The following is an 18,996-nucleotide window of genomic DNA, read 5'->3' as shown; positions in this document are numbered from 1 at the left end:
TTTTCCAAAAGCATATAGGAGTGTTTGTGAAAAAGAGTGTGTATTCTTTCAACCTGAAATAAACATGTCACTCAAATATTCTGCTCAACCTTTCCAGGTGGACTGATTCAGCAGAACCAACACTCAGAAGAATTTGAATGGGATACAACAGGTGCGGCATGCTTATCCCTGCTTCCTTTAAAGGAAGTCTTGAAACCAAGAATATAGGCTATGGAACTGATCAATTTATCAAGGACTTTTTTCCTGATCTCCCAGTGATCACAAAGGGTTCACATACGTTTTCTTGCAACTGTATATGTGGAGGGCCTATAAACAAACAAATCACTTGGGTATGCAGTATGGATTGTTTTTGAGCCTCCAGGTTCCTTAGATCTTTAGATATGGGATTTTCAGAAAGTAAAGCTGTTGTCCAAAAACTTCCTAAAACATGAAGTGCTTGTCCTTGATTCAAAAACCAAGATTAAATTAATATATGGTGTCCTCGGCTATTTAAACAGACCATGAATATGGGTACCCTCTGCTCAATGAAATGTCTAGGCAATAAGCAGAGGCTGTTTTTGGTAGATCTGTACTTATTGTACCCGATTACATCCTGCATTAAAACTTCCATTTGTCTCAGATGAATATTCCCATACACATTTGTAAAAAGCATTATGGCTCATTATTTTTCTGATGTTTTTGGGATTTCATGGTTGTTTTTTGAGGAATTGGTGATACAGCAATAGCTTGATGAATTAATAAGACCAATTAATGATTCTGAAAAATGGGTCAGTAAGCTTTCTAGGCCACTAATTTTGCTTTGTATTGGATCCCTATTTTATCTAGCACTATGGAATTAATGATAATAGGTCATGGCAGCCTGCAGCACTATAGGATTGAATCAATGAAATAAGGATAGAGTATGTTTCTAAATTTCCAGATTAAAGAACTTCTCATCTATGCAGAGAAGAAAATATTTGAGTGATATTTGATGAGTATTAAAATTGGATGTGGAATGAAAAGGATACATTTTGGACACAGATTCAAAATAGTTACTCTTACCTTATTATAATGGGCAAATATTACAGACCCAACTAACTCACCAAGCTAATAAAATGAGCTTTCAAACATTAGGATTAAAGGAGATATGTTTACAGCAAGACTTTCAATGCATATCAGTCTTGAGCCAACAACAATGTATTGCTTCAATTATAAAAAAAGCACTGTGACTGCTTTTTCATCTCTACTTGAAAATCTAACAGGCTTACAGAAATATTTAACATAGCTCTGAGATATCGGCATCAGGAAAGCTATTACATCATTATAATTTACATCATTATAATTTAAGACAATTTACAAAGAGCAATAGCCTTGATGGAGCATGGGCTAATGCCTTCTTAAGTAACACCAGCTGCCTGCAATTAGTGCAGGTTCGAGTCCCACCAGGCTCAAGGTTGACTCAGCCTTCCATCCTTCCGAGGTAGGTAAAATGAGGACCCAGATTGTTGGGGGCAGTTAAGCTGACTTTGTAATAATGCCGCTTGGGGGGGGGTGTGTGAAAGCCCTAATAAGCAGGCATATACATAGAATGAAGGCTATTGCTAAGCACATTGATTTGTGCTTTAGATTGTAAGCCGCCCTGAGTCTTCGGAGAAGGGCGGGATATAAATGGGATTTTTTTAAAAAAAACAAAACAAAATAAATACAATAAATAAAATAGCAAAAAATAGCAAAAACATAATAATTTATTGTAACTGTTTAATACCTTTCATTTTTCACTTATGTTTGTGTGACCTTTTTTAATCAAAAGATAAAAAAGCTGAAATTCACAAATGTATGAAAGCATTGTTAAATCCAGGGAGAAGAAATAGAATTACATTATAAAGCTCATTAAAATAATAAAAAAGGGTCCTGATCCAGTGCAAAAACCTAAGCCTTTAGGAACCAATCATGCTTGCCAGTACTTTAGAGGAAATGAGAATGCAAACCCAGCTTATTTGTCTTTTCTAATGTTTGAATAAAAAAGTCTTAATACTTAGCTATATAGAAATAAAACATATGAGGTTCTTACTTCTAATCATATCTTTAATTATGATCAAAAGAAACTGAACTACAAGTATATGATCTCACTTTTCTCTTTTCAAGAAACTCATTCCAACTGACATGTACTCGAAATCATTTCAGAAGTACTGTACAATCAAAAAGTAAAGTTTGATTCTCTTTTCACTGCATCTAAAACTGGTCCACTTTGATTTGATAACTTTCACTCAGTAATTAGTCAAGCTTGACCTCAGTGTTTGCACAGATTAGGATATCAACAAGTTTTATTAGGAGGAACTGGTCTTTTTCTCTCTTGGTATTCTTCCCATGATATAGAACTCTGGGTTGGGATGCAGATCTATAAAATGAGCCAGGCGATTGGACATGGCAAAAAAGGCTGAAATGGAGCCTATGTCCCAGGCATCTTCTCGGTCAAATCCGTGTGCCTCCAGCTTCTGAAAGTGCTCTTCTGTTATGTTATCTGCTCTGCAGATAGCAAGGGCAAAGTCAAGCATGGCCATTTCCCGATTGCTTAGATCGGCCAATTTCCAATTCACAGCCACCTAAACAAAAACAAAGCCACCAGAAATTACAAACTTCCATTTGGGTTCATTTAGGGTTAAATGTGAGATCTTTTAACATGCACACTCAGATCAGCTTGTGTCAAAAAAAATCAGAATCTTTAGAACAAAGACTGAGGAATATTTATGAATGCAAACTATAACGCAACACTGGATATTCATAACAGTGTAACCAGATAACAGATTTTTTATTTCTGCACATATTTATTTTCTTTACTAAATCAAGTTGCCCATCTCAACAACCGAGTTTGGATGGCGAACAATATTACAATTAAATTAAAAACAATTATAAAACAGTTACAACATCTGAGGGTATCCTGGCACATGCAGGATATTTTTCACTTTCAAAGGAAGATAGCGTGATTAGTAGCATCTGCCAATATAATCTTTTTGATAATAACCAAGGCAGGTTGGAGGGCTGAGTTTGCTTCCGCACTGCAGTCTGTAGAAATGGATGAATTTACTTTACTTTTATTTTATCAGAATTTTCACAATGTTCTACCTATACATTTATGAAATGTGATATAAATGGATTCTGACAAGAATCTCATTTTGATTAACATAAGAAGAACTAATTTGTAATTGTTACCCGGCCTTCTTTAAAAATCTTTCAAGATTTTCTTTCAGTTGCAATTTAATACAGGTGCTACGTAAACATTTTGCAACCATATTCCCAAGAATGGAATTCAATGAAGAACAAAACTGCTAAGAATAACACAGTCATGAGATACACACTTTGGAACAACTGGCTCCTGAACTTAGAAGTTACTTTCACTCATTTCTTCCAGTTTTCCCAACTTTTCCCACATAGATTCCAAGGTGCTGTATGTATTTGATCATGCGTATGAACATGTACTATTTAAAACAGAACAGAAATCAAACCCACAGAGAAAGGAAAATAAACTTGGGTCTGACCTGATCTGCCAAAGTTGGTTTCTTGGAGTAGATGCGATGTAAGGCACTATGCGCAATTACACAGTAGGGACAGTGGTTGACAATACTGGTAGCCACAATAATGAGTTCTTTGTCAGCCTTGCTTAGGTTTCCTATGGGAGAAGATGAATCTTATTTCTATAGCTGCTTTAGTCCATAAAGCAAGTATTATGAGTCTAAATTAATAGGAATTATCCTGCCTTAGCTTGACAATTTCAATCCATGCCCGATGTGTTATCATGTCACTGCAGGCAAGCAACTTCAAACAGAAGTTAAACTCTCTGTATTTAAATACTCTTATCTTCTGCTAAGGAGGCCCTGGCAAATAACCCTTAAAATGAGACTGATGGCTTTTTATTATTCAGCTAGGAAAAATAATACTATCCAAATATATACTGAAATCAAATAGCTACTACACTACACTCATAAAGATCTTGCAACACAGTTCATAATCTGCATAACCAATGCATAACCAAGAAATAATTTTGGAACGCAAATAATCAGGACTAAAACTACATTTTTTCAATGCACCAACAATTGAATCACTATTACAGTAATCTGCACAAATATATTCACATTTTAAGAGCTAGCTTTTAAAATAAACAAACCATTCCTTGCTGTATATTGTGAAATTCTATGAAACCTTTTATTTTCATTAAAGGCCTTCAAGGGCATCATCATTCTTATTGCAAGAATTACTGGAAAACCATGTTTGATATAACAATGGTCCATAGTAACGTTTTGATTGCAAATCATAATTCTTCAGGGATATAAAAGCTAATGGATATTATTGTAATTGGCCGATTCCTGTTAAATAGCCAATGAAAGTTTGAGCCAATTCTTAAATTGGACCTATATTTATTGGAATGCTAAATGCAACAAAATGACTTAAGAGGTTCTTACAAGGAAAAAGTTTCCATCAGTCAGTGCAAGGTGGGTATTCTTACCTGTCTCTTTGTTCATGATGGCATTGTAATAGGCAAAGAATGCCCTAAATTCTGCTGGCCGATGAGCCATAACCTTAAACACGTTAGGCAAAAACCCAGTCTGAGAATTAAGGAAAAAAAGTAATCAAACATCATTTATGTAAGTCTATCCAACATCTGTATTATTTCAATTCACAGATGCTGTAGTTACAAGGTGGAATTAGTTTGAATTATGTACAGGTGGTCCGCAACTTGCGACAGCTGGGATCAGAATTTCTGTTGCTAAGCAATATGGCTAAGTGAGTCGTGACCTATTTTACAACCTTTTTAAGCAAATTACTGCTATTATTACATGACTCACATGCTCATTAAACAAATCAAACAAATCCCCCACTTGTATGTCGGAAGCTGGTTGGGAAGATTAGGAAATAGCGATCACATGACCCTGTATTGCTGCAACCAGCATAACTACATGGCTGTTGCCAAGCGCCCAAATTTTGTTCATGTGACTCTAGAGATGCTGCGGCTGTTGTAAGCATGAGGACAGGTCATAAGTAATTTTTCTCAGCACCACTGTAATTTTGAATGGTCGCTAAATGAATGGTTTATTCAAGGACTACCTGTAGTGCAGTATTAAAGAGTGATGTTAATGGGGAATAATAATGGGTTGGAACTCTGGTTCTCAAGTCTTGTATCTTTCCAATTGAAAGGTCACTAGCAGACAAGAATCTAGAGCACCACATTAACTAGAGAAGACCACACTTAGCTACATGGAGTAATAAAATTATCTGCTATCAATCAGATTTTTTTAAAAAAGTCTCTCGAATATTACTTCTTCCCAACAATAGCCCTGAGATCCAATATAGTTCAACCGATGCTCAGTCATCCTGGTGGCTTTTGTAGTTCTAGAAAGAACAGGAGATACATAGCATACTAAGTTCTTGAAGAAGTATGATTGATGGCTTGATGGCTTTGCAGGCACACAGTATCATCCAAGGATCTAATCCAAGACATATCATTTAACTCAGCAATGCTTAGAGTACCCAATGGTTAATCAATGTTTAATCAATGTTTAATTAAGACAATGTTTAATCAGAAATTTTTATATTTTCATGTTCTGCTAAAAACATCCTTCACTTCAGATGCCTCTTTCACTGATACAATGGACAAAAACAGCCATCAGAAGGTATCAGAGCCAAAGGGGGAAAAATGTTAGCAAGATAGGAAATATAGTTCCCAAATAAGGAAACTAGCATAGGCAGGATTGTTCCAATAAAGTATTTTTACCTTTACTTCCATTTCCTCCATGAGCTCTACTATATCATATGGCAAATCCGTCTTCTTGGGTATTGGATAGCGTCCAATTGCCTTGGTAATATTTTCTCCTTCTGTATTCTTTGGATGATTCAGTGCTACACTTTGGGATCTCCCCCATACGTTTCCTGATACACTGAGAGGAAGAAACTAAAATACAGAACAGAAGAGAATGTTCCATTTACATAGGACAGGGGTAGGCAACCTTGGCTCTTTTATGACTTGTGGACTTCAACTCCCAGAATTCTTGAGCCAGCCATGCTGGCTCAAGAATTCTGGGAGTTGAAGTCCACAAGTCATAAAAGAGCCAAGGTTGCCTGCCCCTGAAATAGGATATTAAATGATTACTCGTATTTTTGATTGTCTAAAGCACCTTTAGCAACTTTTTGCTGGGTTACAGTCCTTACAGCTGCAGATCACTGCAGGTCCAAGATCTAAATTCACATTTCAAACTAGTGCAGTGAGATTGCTAAACTTCCCACTTACCATTTTGAAGAGATGCTCTTACCAGTGATAAATCTGAGTTTACTGTCAAGTATAAGATAGCTTTTTAAATGCAAACTGCACCCAATAGTGTTGAGTATACTTGAAAAAATTCTACAGTTGCTAACGATATTGAGAATCATGGAACTCCTTATGTAATTTGTATTTGGATCACTGTTTTAGATTCAAATCTTAAATTCAGCTGTTTGGGGCTCAACCGTTACCAGCTTTTCATGAATGTTCAGAATGAATGAATGATTTTGTTAGCAGTAGATCCATTTTTGGAACAACCTTCTTACCTTCTGTTATAACAGTTCAAGCTTAGATTCTCTTCTGTTTGGAACAGAATATTTTATCTTTATTAAATTTATATGCGATCTATCTTACAATTGGAGCAACTCTGGTGAGGAGTATGTGAGGAGAAAGCAAGCAGAAGGGCTAAGAAACAGAAAAATGGCCAAATGTCTCCCAGTTTTGAAACTCTTAATAAATAGAAGTGAAGGAACTGTAAACTCATTTTTCCCAGAGATGTTCAAATTCTGAATGAAAAGATATTGGGTTTTTTTTATATAAAGGCCAGATGTCATTAGAAAATAGTGACATTGTGAGATTCACTGTGTCATTTTCTCACATGGGATTCGTAATGCTCTCTAGAGTTGTGCCAAAAACAACAGTATTAAGAAAAGGCTTTATACCTTTTATTTCACTGATGGTTGGGATGATGCTATGAACTGTTGGGAAACAGCCTCAGAACACTCTCTTTTGAAAATGAGAATGATGGGTTTTTATCTGCAATCCTATTTTTTTTTTAAAAAAAAACTATCTAAATATGGAACTTTTAACACTCAGAATTCAGTAAAGATTATCTTGCCACATATGTGATACAGATATCAACTAAATAATTGCCCAGTTACTTTGCATAGTGAGATGGACAGCATGTGTATATATATATATTATACATACAGAGGAAGGAAAGAAGGAAGGAAGGAAGGAAGGAAGGAAGGAAGGAAGGAAGGAAGGAAGGAAGGAAGGAAGGAAGGAAGGAAAAAGGGGAGGGGAGACAGGGAAGCAACTATATGAAATAAGTCGCTGCATCTCTTTTTTTTCTGATTAACATTTTTGTCAGAGACCAGGTGCTTTTGATTCTCTGTTTTGGTGAAATAATGGCCTCCCTCCATACTCAGGAAATTTCTGAAGAACACAAGGGAAAAAAAATCCGCTATTGAGAAAGGATTGCAATAAGCAAGATTGTGCTTTTATCCAAACATGAGAGATGATCCTTGCAACAGGCTATTTCACAATAAAAAGTGTTCCAGAGTTCATTTGAAATAATCACCGGGTGCAGTTACAGAAGGTCTGTTAGCTGAAAATTTCCCTTTAGCCTCCTCATTCCTAACCTACCCTACGGTATAAAATATAAAGGAGCTGAACCCCACCATCTCCCGCGACTCCCCTGGCCGAAAGCGCCCCCTGTTGAATTAGATCGAACAAGCGCCGCTCCAGGAAACCCTTCCGACAGCCGGGGTTTCTAAGGCGAGGAGGGTGGAAATATTAAGGGGCGGCGGGGAGGGACAACTGGGGGAGCGCTACTCACCGAAACGGAGCCGCCACCGCGGCGGCGGAGCTGGAGGAAGCCGGAGAGGAGAAAACGCTTGATCATGGTACCCACGCGGAAACAGGACCGAACAATCCGAATCGCTAGCCTTCGGTGGGTCTTTGAGGCGAGAGGAAGCACGCATGCCCGGCACTGTCTCCCCAAACCCGCCTCCTTTATGATATCATGGCGAGCACGCCTCTCAAAAGCCAAGCGGGCTTGTGTTGTGCAGCCCAAGCTGTGGGGGCTCCTAATTGCTTTAAGCCTGGTGTGGGGAGGAATGAGAGCGGAGTTGATGGAAGGTAGCCAAGGCGAAGAAGTAGGAAAAGCTGCCTCTGAGAGACTGTAAGAGGCAGGCGAGGATGGAGAAGAGGAGGAGGAGGAGGAGGAGGAGGAATTAAGTTTAGATGAGAAGAGACAACACAACTGAGATTTGGAGGTGCGCGAGGACGTGATCCAAGGCTGCCTTAATTGGCTTCACAATTAAAGCAGCACTAGGCTTGAAATACACACACACACACACCACAGGGTTTCAGTTCTATATTTTTTTTCCTCCTGCTTATCCAAATTAAGAGGCCTTGGCTGGTTTCTTGATATCCTTGGGCGTTACTTAAAATATGTTTATAGAGCGGTTTTCTGCTGAAGCCTTGAAACTGCTGGTCTCTGCATGTGTATATGAAGAAGGAAGACGTTTAAAGTTATTTTACTAAAAATAAAATGTTTTGTCCCCAGATCCTAAGCTGTTCATGCATTTCATTCAGCATACATGAGGTGAGAAAACAAAATCATTAACAAAAAGATAAGTAGTTACTGTTCTCATCTCCTTGCAGATTTTAAGAAGAGTCAACCTGATGTAGTGGTTTAGGTGTCAGGCTAGAAACCAAGAGGCTGTGAATTCTAGTCCCATCTTATATATGAAAAGTGCATACTTAAAAGCTGAACACACTGTGGGATATTCCAATTAAGTTTTTCCAGTGAACTTACTAGAGAAAATTATTCAGGAAGCTTGCAAACTGAAGGAGACAAAGTTCATTATTATTGAAACATTAGACAAACTGTCTTACAGAAAAAGATTACATTTAAGGCTTTTTCAGAATGGTGAAAAAGATTTGATAGAAATGAAGGCTTTCATTTAAACTTATAATGCAACCATATGGAAGAGAAACAATTTATACTATTCAGGATAGGAATAAAAGCAGACTTGAAAAAGACTCCCTCTGGTGCAAATTCAAGGAACAACCTTGCAGATTTGGCCATACTGGAAATGATCATAAATGAAAGAACATTGTATATAAAAAGTATTATTAATAACTACTTTTTTAGAATGAATAAGTAAAATATTTAACAGAGTATTAAAACATCTGTTTGTATGAGGAATAAGTTATATGTGCATGAGACAAATAATTCTTTAGAAGGGAAGTTAATATGGAAAACAATAAATTAGGATAGAATTGATTTATTAACATTATTAATTCACTGTGTGGTGAACAATGTGTTACAGCATAGTTAAAAAGAAAAAACATAAAATAGATCTAGAAATTAAAGATTTGTATGCAAACTATAAAAGAATAAATTCCTAAAGTTATTATAAACACCCACAACTAAAACATGTGACTTAAACAAAATTTCAATACCACTTCTAAATTCAAAGCAAAAATATTGTGATTTTGAACTTTATTAGGATTTTTTTTAAAAAAAGATTATGTTCAAAACAAATTATTTATGTTCAAATAATTACAATAGCGATAATAGCACTTACTGTTCAATTTTTTTTGAAAAGTTAGAGCAGGGGGGCCGGACACATCACGAAGAAACCGCGCCCACCCCATTGCTGGTAATGGGGAAAAAGTTCCAATACGTCGCGCAACGTCACGAGTTTGACATGTCTGAATTAGAAGTCCTTGACTTACAACTGAACCCAGATTTTCTACTGGTAAGCAAGGCAATTGTTAAGTGAGACATGCCTTGTTTTATGACCTTTTTGCCATGGTTAAATGAATCACTATATATCATACATACATATGCATGTATGTATGTATATATGTATGTATGTATATGTATATTTGTTTGTGTGTGTGCATACACACACACACACATAACTCAGAGGACATTATAAATTGGAGTTAACCAGTGTTATCAACACAAGATATTCAATACATAGGTTCATCATTTATAGCAGGGGTCTTCAAACTTGGCCTTTTATTACATGTGGACTTCAACTCCCAGAATTTCTTAGCCAGGCACTGCCTGGCTGAGGAATTCTGGGAGTTGAAGTCCACACATCATAAAAGGGCCAAGTTTGAAGACCCCTGATTTATAGAAACAGAATAGCAGACTTCAAAATTTTGAAAGTGGGAAATTTCCTGGCCTTGATGGTTTTATCAATGATTACCATCAATGTTTAAATATATTTTAAGTACAGATGTTTTATGCATATGTAATTTATAACATCAAGGTAAAAATATTCCTGATTCATGACAAAAGTTTAAAATTACACATTTTAAAGCCAGGAAAAATCGCATAGTACCTTCTTTCTACTAATGTCTACTTAAGCACAGACTATAAATTACAGTCAAAATTACTGACTAATCATCTCAAATCAATTATAGAATTATGTATTCTGATCACTGTAATTATATAGCAGCCTTTAAGATGATGTTACTCCCCAAAGTACAGTCTGAACCCAAAAACATGTTTGATCGAAATAGAAAAGTATAGAGATACAAAAGGATTATTTGAGTAGGTTTTCAATATTATTATAAGACAAAAATAAAATAAGCCCCAATTTTTAGAAATAGATTATCTAAACCAGGGGTGTTCAAACTTGGCCCTTTTATGACCTGTGGACTTCAACTCCCAGAATTCCTCAGCCAGGTGCCTGGCTGAGGAATTCTGGGAGTTGAAGTCCACAAGTCATAAAAGGGCCAAGTTTGAAGACCCCTGATCTAAAGTGTAGAAAATATTTTAAGTATATGAAAGTAAGCCAGACGCGCTATATCAACCAAATAGAAAATCTCTTTAAAAGTACAGCATTGCATGTAATAGAAAGTGGTGATGTCCATTAGCCAGACTTAGCCGTAGCAATGAGAAGCCAATATTCTTGTAAACACCATCAAACTTCATTTGGAAGAGTGGACCTTGTCCTCTTCTCTATCCATGTTATAGTATTCTGGGTTGGGACGCATATCTGTGAAGAGAGCTATGCGATTTGCCATGGCAAAAAAGGCTGAAATGGAGCCTATGTCCCAGGCATCTTCTCGGTCAAATCCGTGTGCCTCCAGCTTCTGAAAGTGCTCTTCTGTTATGTTATCTGCTCTGCAGATAGCAAGGGCAAACTCAAGCATGGCCACTTCCCGATCGCTTAGATCGGCCAATTTCCAATTCACAACCACCTATATAAAAACAAAGTACAAACTTTGGGACGTAACATTTTTTTTTATTTTCTTCAGTCATCTTTCAATATTTCTTTTAAGCTGCTATCTTTAGAGCAAGCTTCTTTTTGCATAACTTGTTTCTTCTGGGTTTTTTTTTTGAACTTACTGTATATAAGTACAAGAAATCCACCCACACCGTGGTCACTTCCTGGCCAGGTTTGTGCAATGAAATCTAAATGAGGCTGTTCTTAAAGTCTGTCTGAAAGCTGTTAACAGGCCCAGACTGCAGCGAGTGGGTAATATTGGGCATATTTGTACACTCATGGAGCAAACTTCGCAAGCTGTATTGGCTTTCGGTAGGTTTCTGGATGCAATTCAAGGTGCTGATTATCGCTGTTAAAGCCCTACATGACACGAGGGTGGATTCTTAGCAGGACCGCATGATTATTTCTGCCTGTCCTACTAGATTACACAAGGTGAGCATGTTCCAGGTCTTGTCTCTGGGGCCGTATGGGAAGTGGAAGAACCATCTTCTCTGCTGCTGTATCTATCTTTGGATAGTTGGCAGCCCCAATTCTATTAGCTTTTCCTAGAGCAATGAAGTTGTCACTTTTCTCCTGGGCACAGAGCTTTCATGTTAACTGATCCACTTTCCTGCTAGGAAAGTAATGTTATGCCCACCTCAGTTATGTGCATCTATATGACTGTGGTTTCTTATCTTGGCTTTATCTTATTTTTATCCATTTTTGGTGCTCTGGTTTTTACTGATGTACACTGCTAAGAATCATACGTTATGAGTTAGGCAGGCAACATATGCATACATACTGAAAATGTTTGCTGCCCAGAGTCTTAATGGATTTGACAGCCTACAAACTAAGCAAGCAAGCAAGCAAACAAATCCATTTATTTTATTCATTTCTTCTAATTTTAAAGATCGTTTCATACAACTAGATCCTAATGAGGGAAAAGAAAATGCTTGCCAGAGACAAACAAGGCAGATATGGGGACTGACCTGATCTGCTAAAGTTGGTTTCTTGGAGTACTTCCGATGTGAGGCACTATGTGCAGTTACACAGTAGGGAGTGTGGTTTACAATACTCACAGCCACAGCAATGAGCTCTTTGTCAGCCATACTTAGCTTTCCTGTGAAGGAAGAGAGTTGTAAAAGGTGAGTAGTCCCAGGGCAGATTCACCGAAGCACAGGTTGATGTTGTATATGAATTTTGCCCCCCCCCCCCGATAATATCATATTGTTATACAAGACCAGCTTTTTAAAAGCATACTAATGTTTTATTATGCCGGTGGAAGCAAGAATAAGATTTTTTAATAATTATATACTACTGTCTGCCACCTTTTGGGTTATATTCTTTAAATCCTGAAAGAAGCCCCACTTGCCCACAAAGTATACTGTACAAATACACATTACAGAGTCAAAACCACAATAGGGGTCATTCAAACCTTAGTCCCCAGAAATCATAAGTCAGTGTGGACAGTTGTTACAAACAGACAGATTAAGGCAAGTATAATCAAGGAAGAATAGAATAGCATTCCCAGCATTATGCAAATGACCAAATCTTAAGAGAAGCAAAAGCAGTCATTACTGTTTTTTTAGAGGAAGAAGGCAATAGTTATGCATAAGTTTGGCAGTTATTTGGCATTCCAAAACCAAAAAAAGAAACCAGAAATAAACAAATTGGTGATACTAAAAGATAGAGCAATGCCGTACATTTGAGTATCTCTTCAGATCTGTTCTAATGCCTCAAAATTATATTACTAATTATTGTTGACCATTTGGTACCCTATTCCATACAATAGTGGAAATTAAATTATCATGTTGAAAAGTGACTACTCTCTATTACTAGCCATTCTTCAGGATTCTAAAATCAAATCCTGTTGTGTTGTTGCACATGGAGGCGATTCATTTAAGCCAGTGAGACATGTCCTTTATACAGGAATGAGATGGTATGTAGGATCTCTGCTGCAGCCACTTCTACTGCCAGTGATAACCAGTTTCACATTTTAAGTTATAGCCTTTATTGCAAAAAGTACCTTACTCTTGTGACATGTATTGGAAATTTTAATTAAATCCCCCCTGAGCTTCCCAATAGTCTCAAAAAGGACATTAACGATCTTAGCAGGTTCTAGTATTCAGATAAAGAACATGAGAAATTGCATTCAATAGTTTAAAACTAGCTCCCTAATATAAGCAAAGGATCCTGGGAAGCTAATTGCTTTTGTATTAGACCGCTAATGAATCACCTTAAGATGATTTTAAAGCTTTTGGATATCACAGTAGTTTAATTATCTCTGTTGACTCAAACCTTCTTTGGTTCAATGATTCTTGAATTAGGAACACATCTGGAATGCAATCTAGTGCAATTGGTTTAGAAAAATCTTTTCTAAGCATCCATGTTTTGACTGCTACTCATACCTGTTTCCTTGTTCATGACGACATCGTGATAGGCAAAGAATACCCTAAATTCTTCTGGTCGATTAGCCATCACTTTAAACACATTGGGCAAAAACCCATTCTGAGAATCAAGGAGGGGGAAATAGTCAGACACCTTAAAATCACATTCAAGACTATTCAGGGAAATATCCAGGAGTCCAGAATTATTCTCCACACTTACTGTCAAGACATTCTGGTAGGACTAGAATTTCTTGAACCATAATGTTTTCAGGTTTCTTGTTGGTTTCTCTGATAACGCTCCTCTAAAAAATAGGGTGAGTTTTCATTTTAAGACAGCTACCTCCCAAGCCATAGATGGAAGACAACCAACAATTTAGCTGGTGCTAAAACATTCCCTATTAATTACTCTTGATTATCAACCTGCACACAAGGTGATTAAGTGAGGAAATGGTCCAAGAGAGAGGAATCAGGTGTGGATCCTGCATTCAGACACTAAACAACTGAATGAAATTCTTGGGTCCTGACAATATTTGCAAAATCTTTGAAACAATGAGCTAAGGTTCAAATACAAGGGTACTGTTGAGTAATCTCAATTCTCTCTTTATGAAGCATCCTAGCAAAGTAAGGACTTGAGCCTTACAACTGAGGCTTTTTAAGCCAAAAAAACCAATTTCTCAGTGGAAGGATGTAAAGGATTCGGGCCCAGGTAAATGGAATGTAAATGCCAGCTAAATAATATTGGGCTACGTGGACAAATAAGCTGATTGGTTTTTAGGCAGTTTTTAATAAATTCTAGCAAATATTCTTTGCTTTAAAACAATAAACCAGCAAAATAACTTAAGAGGAATGAAACTCAACAGGTACTCTTTCACCTTTGGAGTTTTCTGTTACCAGATATTGAGATTTATAGAGCAGCGGCCCCCAACCTTTTGGGCACGGGGGACCTGTTCTGTGGAGAGAGGATTTTTTCCACAGACCAGATGGGGTGTGGTTTCATGTGCTTCCTGCATCCCACAGAGGTTTCCCTTGTTTGCGCGGCCTGGTTTCTGGCATGCCACGGACTGGTGCCAGTCCTTGGACTGGGGGTTGGGGACCTCTGTTATAGAGGGTTGCTGAAATGGCATGATAGGGCTACTATATTAGTCTGAATGTTAACAAATAAGTGGCACCTGACCAAGCCATTCATTGTCGTTTCCCTTTTCCACTATGCTATGAAAGGCATCAGCTAGCTTGGAAGAGTAGAAAAGGGCTAAACAAAAATATTACCTTTCTGATCCTGTTTCTCATCTAACCACAGCCTGATTGTTGTGCCTATTTTAAACATCAGTACGTAACTTAGCTGAATAATAAACATGTATCAGATAGCATATCAAATCCTCATCTTTAATCATCATTAGGTTCACATGTAGAGCAGTGGTGGGATTCAAAGATGTGAACAACCAGTTCTCTGTGTGGATGCCGCTTCCGGAAGTCCATTCTGGGCCTGGGCAACAAAAAATTAGCTACCAGTTCTGCCGAAATAGTGCGAACCGGCTGAATCCCACCACTGATGTAGTTTAAAAACAGCTGTCCAACAAAGCAAGTCTTTAGGAACTGCATTAACTTCTCTTTAATCTGATAATGATCAAACCCTAGTCAGGTGTATAGGAAGAGCACTTATGTTGAAGAAGGTTGATAAAGATACTGCAAGCTTCTATGAACTGATTTTTTCCAACTGATTTTTACCTTCACTTCTGCTTCTTCCAGGCGTTCCATTATATCATGTGGTAATTCTTTCTTATTGGGCATTGGATATCGCTCAGTTGGCTTGGTGTTTTCTCCTTTTGTGTTGTATGCATGAATCGAGGTTACACTTCGGTGTTTCCCCCCAAATCTCTCAGGCATGGTTCGTGGCAAAAGCTACAAACAGAAATATAGAATATATTCCATTCAATAAAGTATATATGGCATATTGTTCATTAATGCTCCCCAAATTTAGTGAAATTAGAACTGCATTATTTATTGCCTGAAACTCTTTACTACAGGGGTGTCAAACTCAATTTCATTGAGGGCCGCATCAGCATTGTGGTTGCCCTCAGGGGGTCGGGTGGGTATGGCCTGGGTGGGCATGGCCTACTGGGTGGGCGTGGCTAGAGTGCTTATGGCCTACTGGGTGGGCATGGCCAGCTCTACATCATTCGCATCATTCGCACTATGGTGGCCTGGGCAGGAGTGGGACAGATCTGAGGGTCTCTGGCAGAAGGAGGGTCTCTGGGCCAGGGCCAAGGCAGTGGGGGCCGTTCCCTCACTGTTTCCAGGATGGCTTCGCGGGCCACATGAAACCACTTTGTGGGCCGGATCTGGCCCCAGGGCCTTGTGTTTGACATGTCTGCTTTAGTAGGTCTGTATAATTCCAGGAGCTCAATGGGACAAATTCTCACCAATGACAAATTTGCTGGAAGAACTGGCCTCTGAGAAACACTAGTAGAATGAAGCAAAGAACGAACGAATGGACTGCATCTACAGTTAGTCCTCACTTAATCACTATCCATTCAATGACCATTTGAAATTACAACAGTGTTGAACAAATGGTAATTATGACTGATCCTTGAAGTTACTACTTTTGCAGTGCTTCCATGGTCATGTCATCAAATATGGGCACTTGGCAGCCCACCCACATTTATTTTTATTATTTATATAACTTGGTTTTTAACATGGTGACCCCTGACCCTCCAAAACACACAAAGATAAAAATACATACATAAGCAAAGAAAAATAAAAAGTGTTTTTTTTAAAGTGAAAAAATACTCAGAGGAAAAAAATCCTTTTAGCAATAAGTAGTTATCTAGTAGTGATTTATTGCACAATTTATTGTATTTGTTTTTTGGCAATGAAGCTGATATTTGTGATATTAGGCTAACAAATGCTGAAGATTCCTTTTAGGTCAAATAGACTATGGATCAGAATGAAAGCTGCAGTTAAATACGTGGAGTCTCAATTATGCAAAATCTCTTAACTAAAATTGTCCCTGTAGCCTCCCCATTCCTCACCCTAGTATAAATAATGTAAAGTATCTAATTTTCCGATTATATGTATGCACCCTGATCATAGCCCTGAATCTGCAAACAGGTATATTCAGAAGGTATAATGACATTTAAGTGGTGCAATTTCACAAAGTCTTAAATTGGCATGCCAGATTGAATTGTATAATTAAATTCACACAAAAAATAACATTCAAAAATTTTGAACTTTGACCTCTGAGTTTTCACACATACATTTTTACCAGTCTGCAGGCACTTTTAATTATCTGCTTTGGTGATTCTAATAACCTCCCAGAAACACCCCCCCTCAAATTTAACTTTTTTTCCAAAGAAAAAATGTTACAGGGAAGTTGTTAGCTAGAGTCACACCTAAAGTACTTGCAATATGCAGTCACCTCTTGCAACATTCAGTTTCCCAATAAACAGTTTGCCCAGTTACAATAATCACTAGGTACAATCTGTTTCTTAACAACTATGCTCTGAATGTCCTCTCTTCCAGAATGAAGACATCGCCTGGGGCAGGGGTAGGCAACCTGACTCAGGAATTCTGGGAGTTGAAGTCCATGAGTCATAAAAGAGCCAAGGTTGCCTACCCCTGGCCTGGGGCAATTCAAGACCTCTTCCTCAAACTGAAACCAATGGGGAAAACCCCTTCTGCATGATCCTACAGCTTCATTGCCCCCAGTCTGAGAGTCTGGGATGGCCTGTGGGCCTTAACTCAATACTTAGAAGAGAGTGGTGTCTACCTGTGGCCACTTTAATTCCCAACAAAAAGCACCCAGCCCAAGAAAGAGCTAATCCCCCCAGCTCCTATTTGTTTCCCATTCCCATCCTAGAATCTTTCTGCATCACAGACGGGTAATCCCCCAATTTAGAATAGGTCTTCTCCCAGCCACAATTTTGTACTGCCCTTTACAGCACAGGCAAACCCTTAGCACTGTGTTTCTGAACTTTATCCATTTTAAGATGTGTGGTCTTCAATTCCCAGAATTGAAGTTCACACATCTTAAAGTGGACAAGGCTGAGACACGGGCTGCCTTGGAAGAAGCATCAAGTTTGCAAAAGAGATGTTTCCTTCTGCCTCAAGATTTCCCCAAAGATTTCACTGCATATCTGGAAGGGAGGTTGGGAAGAGAGCAGAAGAGAACTGGAGCAAACGGGATATTTGGGGGGAAAATTCTCGGTCGACAAGAAAGGCTAACTGGAGGTGACCAAGTCTTGCAGAAGTGGCTAGATTGAGGGTAATACTCGCCGAAACAGATCCTCGCGGCCAGAGTTGCAGGAGGCTGTTGAGAAGCGGCTTCATGATGGTGTTTCCCAAAGAAAGAGCAACAACAGAAGTTTGGGACTTTCAGCCTTCTACTCTCGGATCGGAAGAAACCGCGTCCAACAATCCGTCCCCTTTTCTAACCTTAGAGGGGTGGGGGGAATCACCAGGAGCAAATCAACTGCGCCAGCAAGGGGGAAGTTGCAGGCTTTGCAGCCAATGGCATGAAATGTTTAAAGGGAGAGTTGTGCAATGGATAGAAATCGGAGCAAGTCTCTCACTTTTCCAGCTTCGCTTAAATGGGATCGTTCTCTTGTGAATGACAGTAGAGTTTCAGAAAGCGGCTTTCAGATCAATACCCATCTTCCCCCCCCCCTCCATCTTTTCTTCTGGAACACATTTTAAGTTCTTTTCCAAAATCGTTGTGTGTGTGCTTCTAGGTGCCTGTTCCTTGTCTATTTTTTTCTTTCTCAGAAAATGCCCATTAAAGGAAAAAAAAATCCATTGTGGGTGCATCATGTGGCAGTTTAAGATTGGTTTATGTGAGGTAAGGACGTGGGGAGTTAGAAATTGAAGGTAATGGCACCATCTAGATCTGGAAGGAAGCACAAAACCTCTGGAAATAAGTCGGGCTATCCTTATTTATGGTTTAACACAGCATGCAGGTGGCAGCTTGTCCAATTAGGCTTCAATACGTTTTCTTAGAGGAGTAGCACAGCGTATTATGTGAACCCTGCAATTGTGTTAATCTTTATTCACGTGAGCTTGCAAAGTTCACGGAGTTACGTGCACTCAGAATGTGCGGTTAATATATTTCCGCTCCTCCCTTTCTAGGCTATAGGTGAGGTATTTAACATAAGCATGGTTGGTGCATACATGAAATGGCAATCAAATCACAGAAAGACCGCCTGATTTCCAACGACTCAGCGACTTATAATTAAAAAGTTTTTTTTAAAAAAAATCAAAAGATTAAAAAGAAATCAAGAGTGGCCCGAAAAACAATAAATTCGAGAATCGGTTTCAGAATCGAAAAGACTATTGTTGCTTTTCATGAAGAAATCTAACTCAGGGTGAC

General features: G+C 38.3%; 2 protein-coding genes across 2 annotated transcripts; both read right to left on the bottom strand.

The window, feature by feature from the left end:
• Window positions 1-1,395: 1,395 nt before the first annotated feature.
• On the bottom strand, window positions 1,396-8,005 carry LOC310637040 (uncharacterized protein). The gene is made up of 5 exons (XM_083357304.1): window positions 7,851-8,005; window positions 5,747-5,923; window positions 4,481-4,580; window positions 3,516-3,646; window positions 1,396-2,582 (listed from the first exon to the last, which is right to left on the bottom strand). Exons 1-5 carry the CDS (start codon window positions 7,914-7,916, stop codon window positions 2,307-2,309), a joined length of 750 nt encoding a protein of 249 aa, XP_083213430.1. The 5' UTR covers window positions 7,917-8,005; the 3' UTR covers window positions 1,396-2,306.
• A 1,291-nt stretch (window positions 8,006-9,296) lies between these two features.
• Window positions 9,297-18,099, bottom strand: LOC310636576 (uncharacterized protein). Its single transcript, XM_083356524.1, has 5 exons — window positions 17,907-18,099; window positions 15,360-15,533; window positions 13,656-13,755; window positions 12,237-12,367; window positions 9,297-11,242 (listed from the first exon to the last, which is right to left on the bottom strand). Exons 1-5 carry the CDS (start codon window positions 17,958-17,960, stop codon window positions 10,970-10,972), a joined length of 732 nt encoding a protein of 243 aa, XP_083212650.1. The 5' UTR covers window positions 17,961-18,099; the 3' UTR covers window positions 9,297-10,969.
• Between the last annotated feature and the right edge of the window lie 897 nt (window positions 18,100-18,996).

The sequence above is a fragment of the Vipera ursinii genome (genome assembly GCF_947247035.1).
Source record: "Vipera ursinii genome assembly, chromosome: 2".
Classification (NCBI taxonomy): Eukaryota; Metazoa; Chordata; class Lepidosauria; order Squamata; family Viperidae; genus Vipera; species Vipera ursinii.
This window is presented reverse-complemented; position numbering and strand designations above follow the sequence as displayed.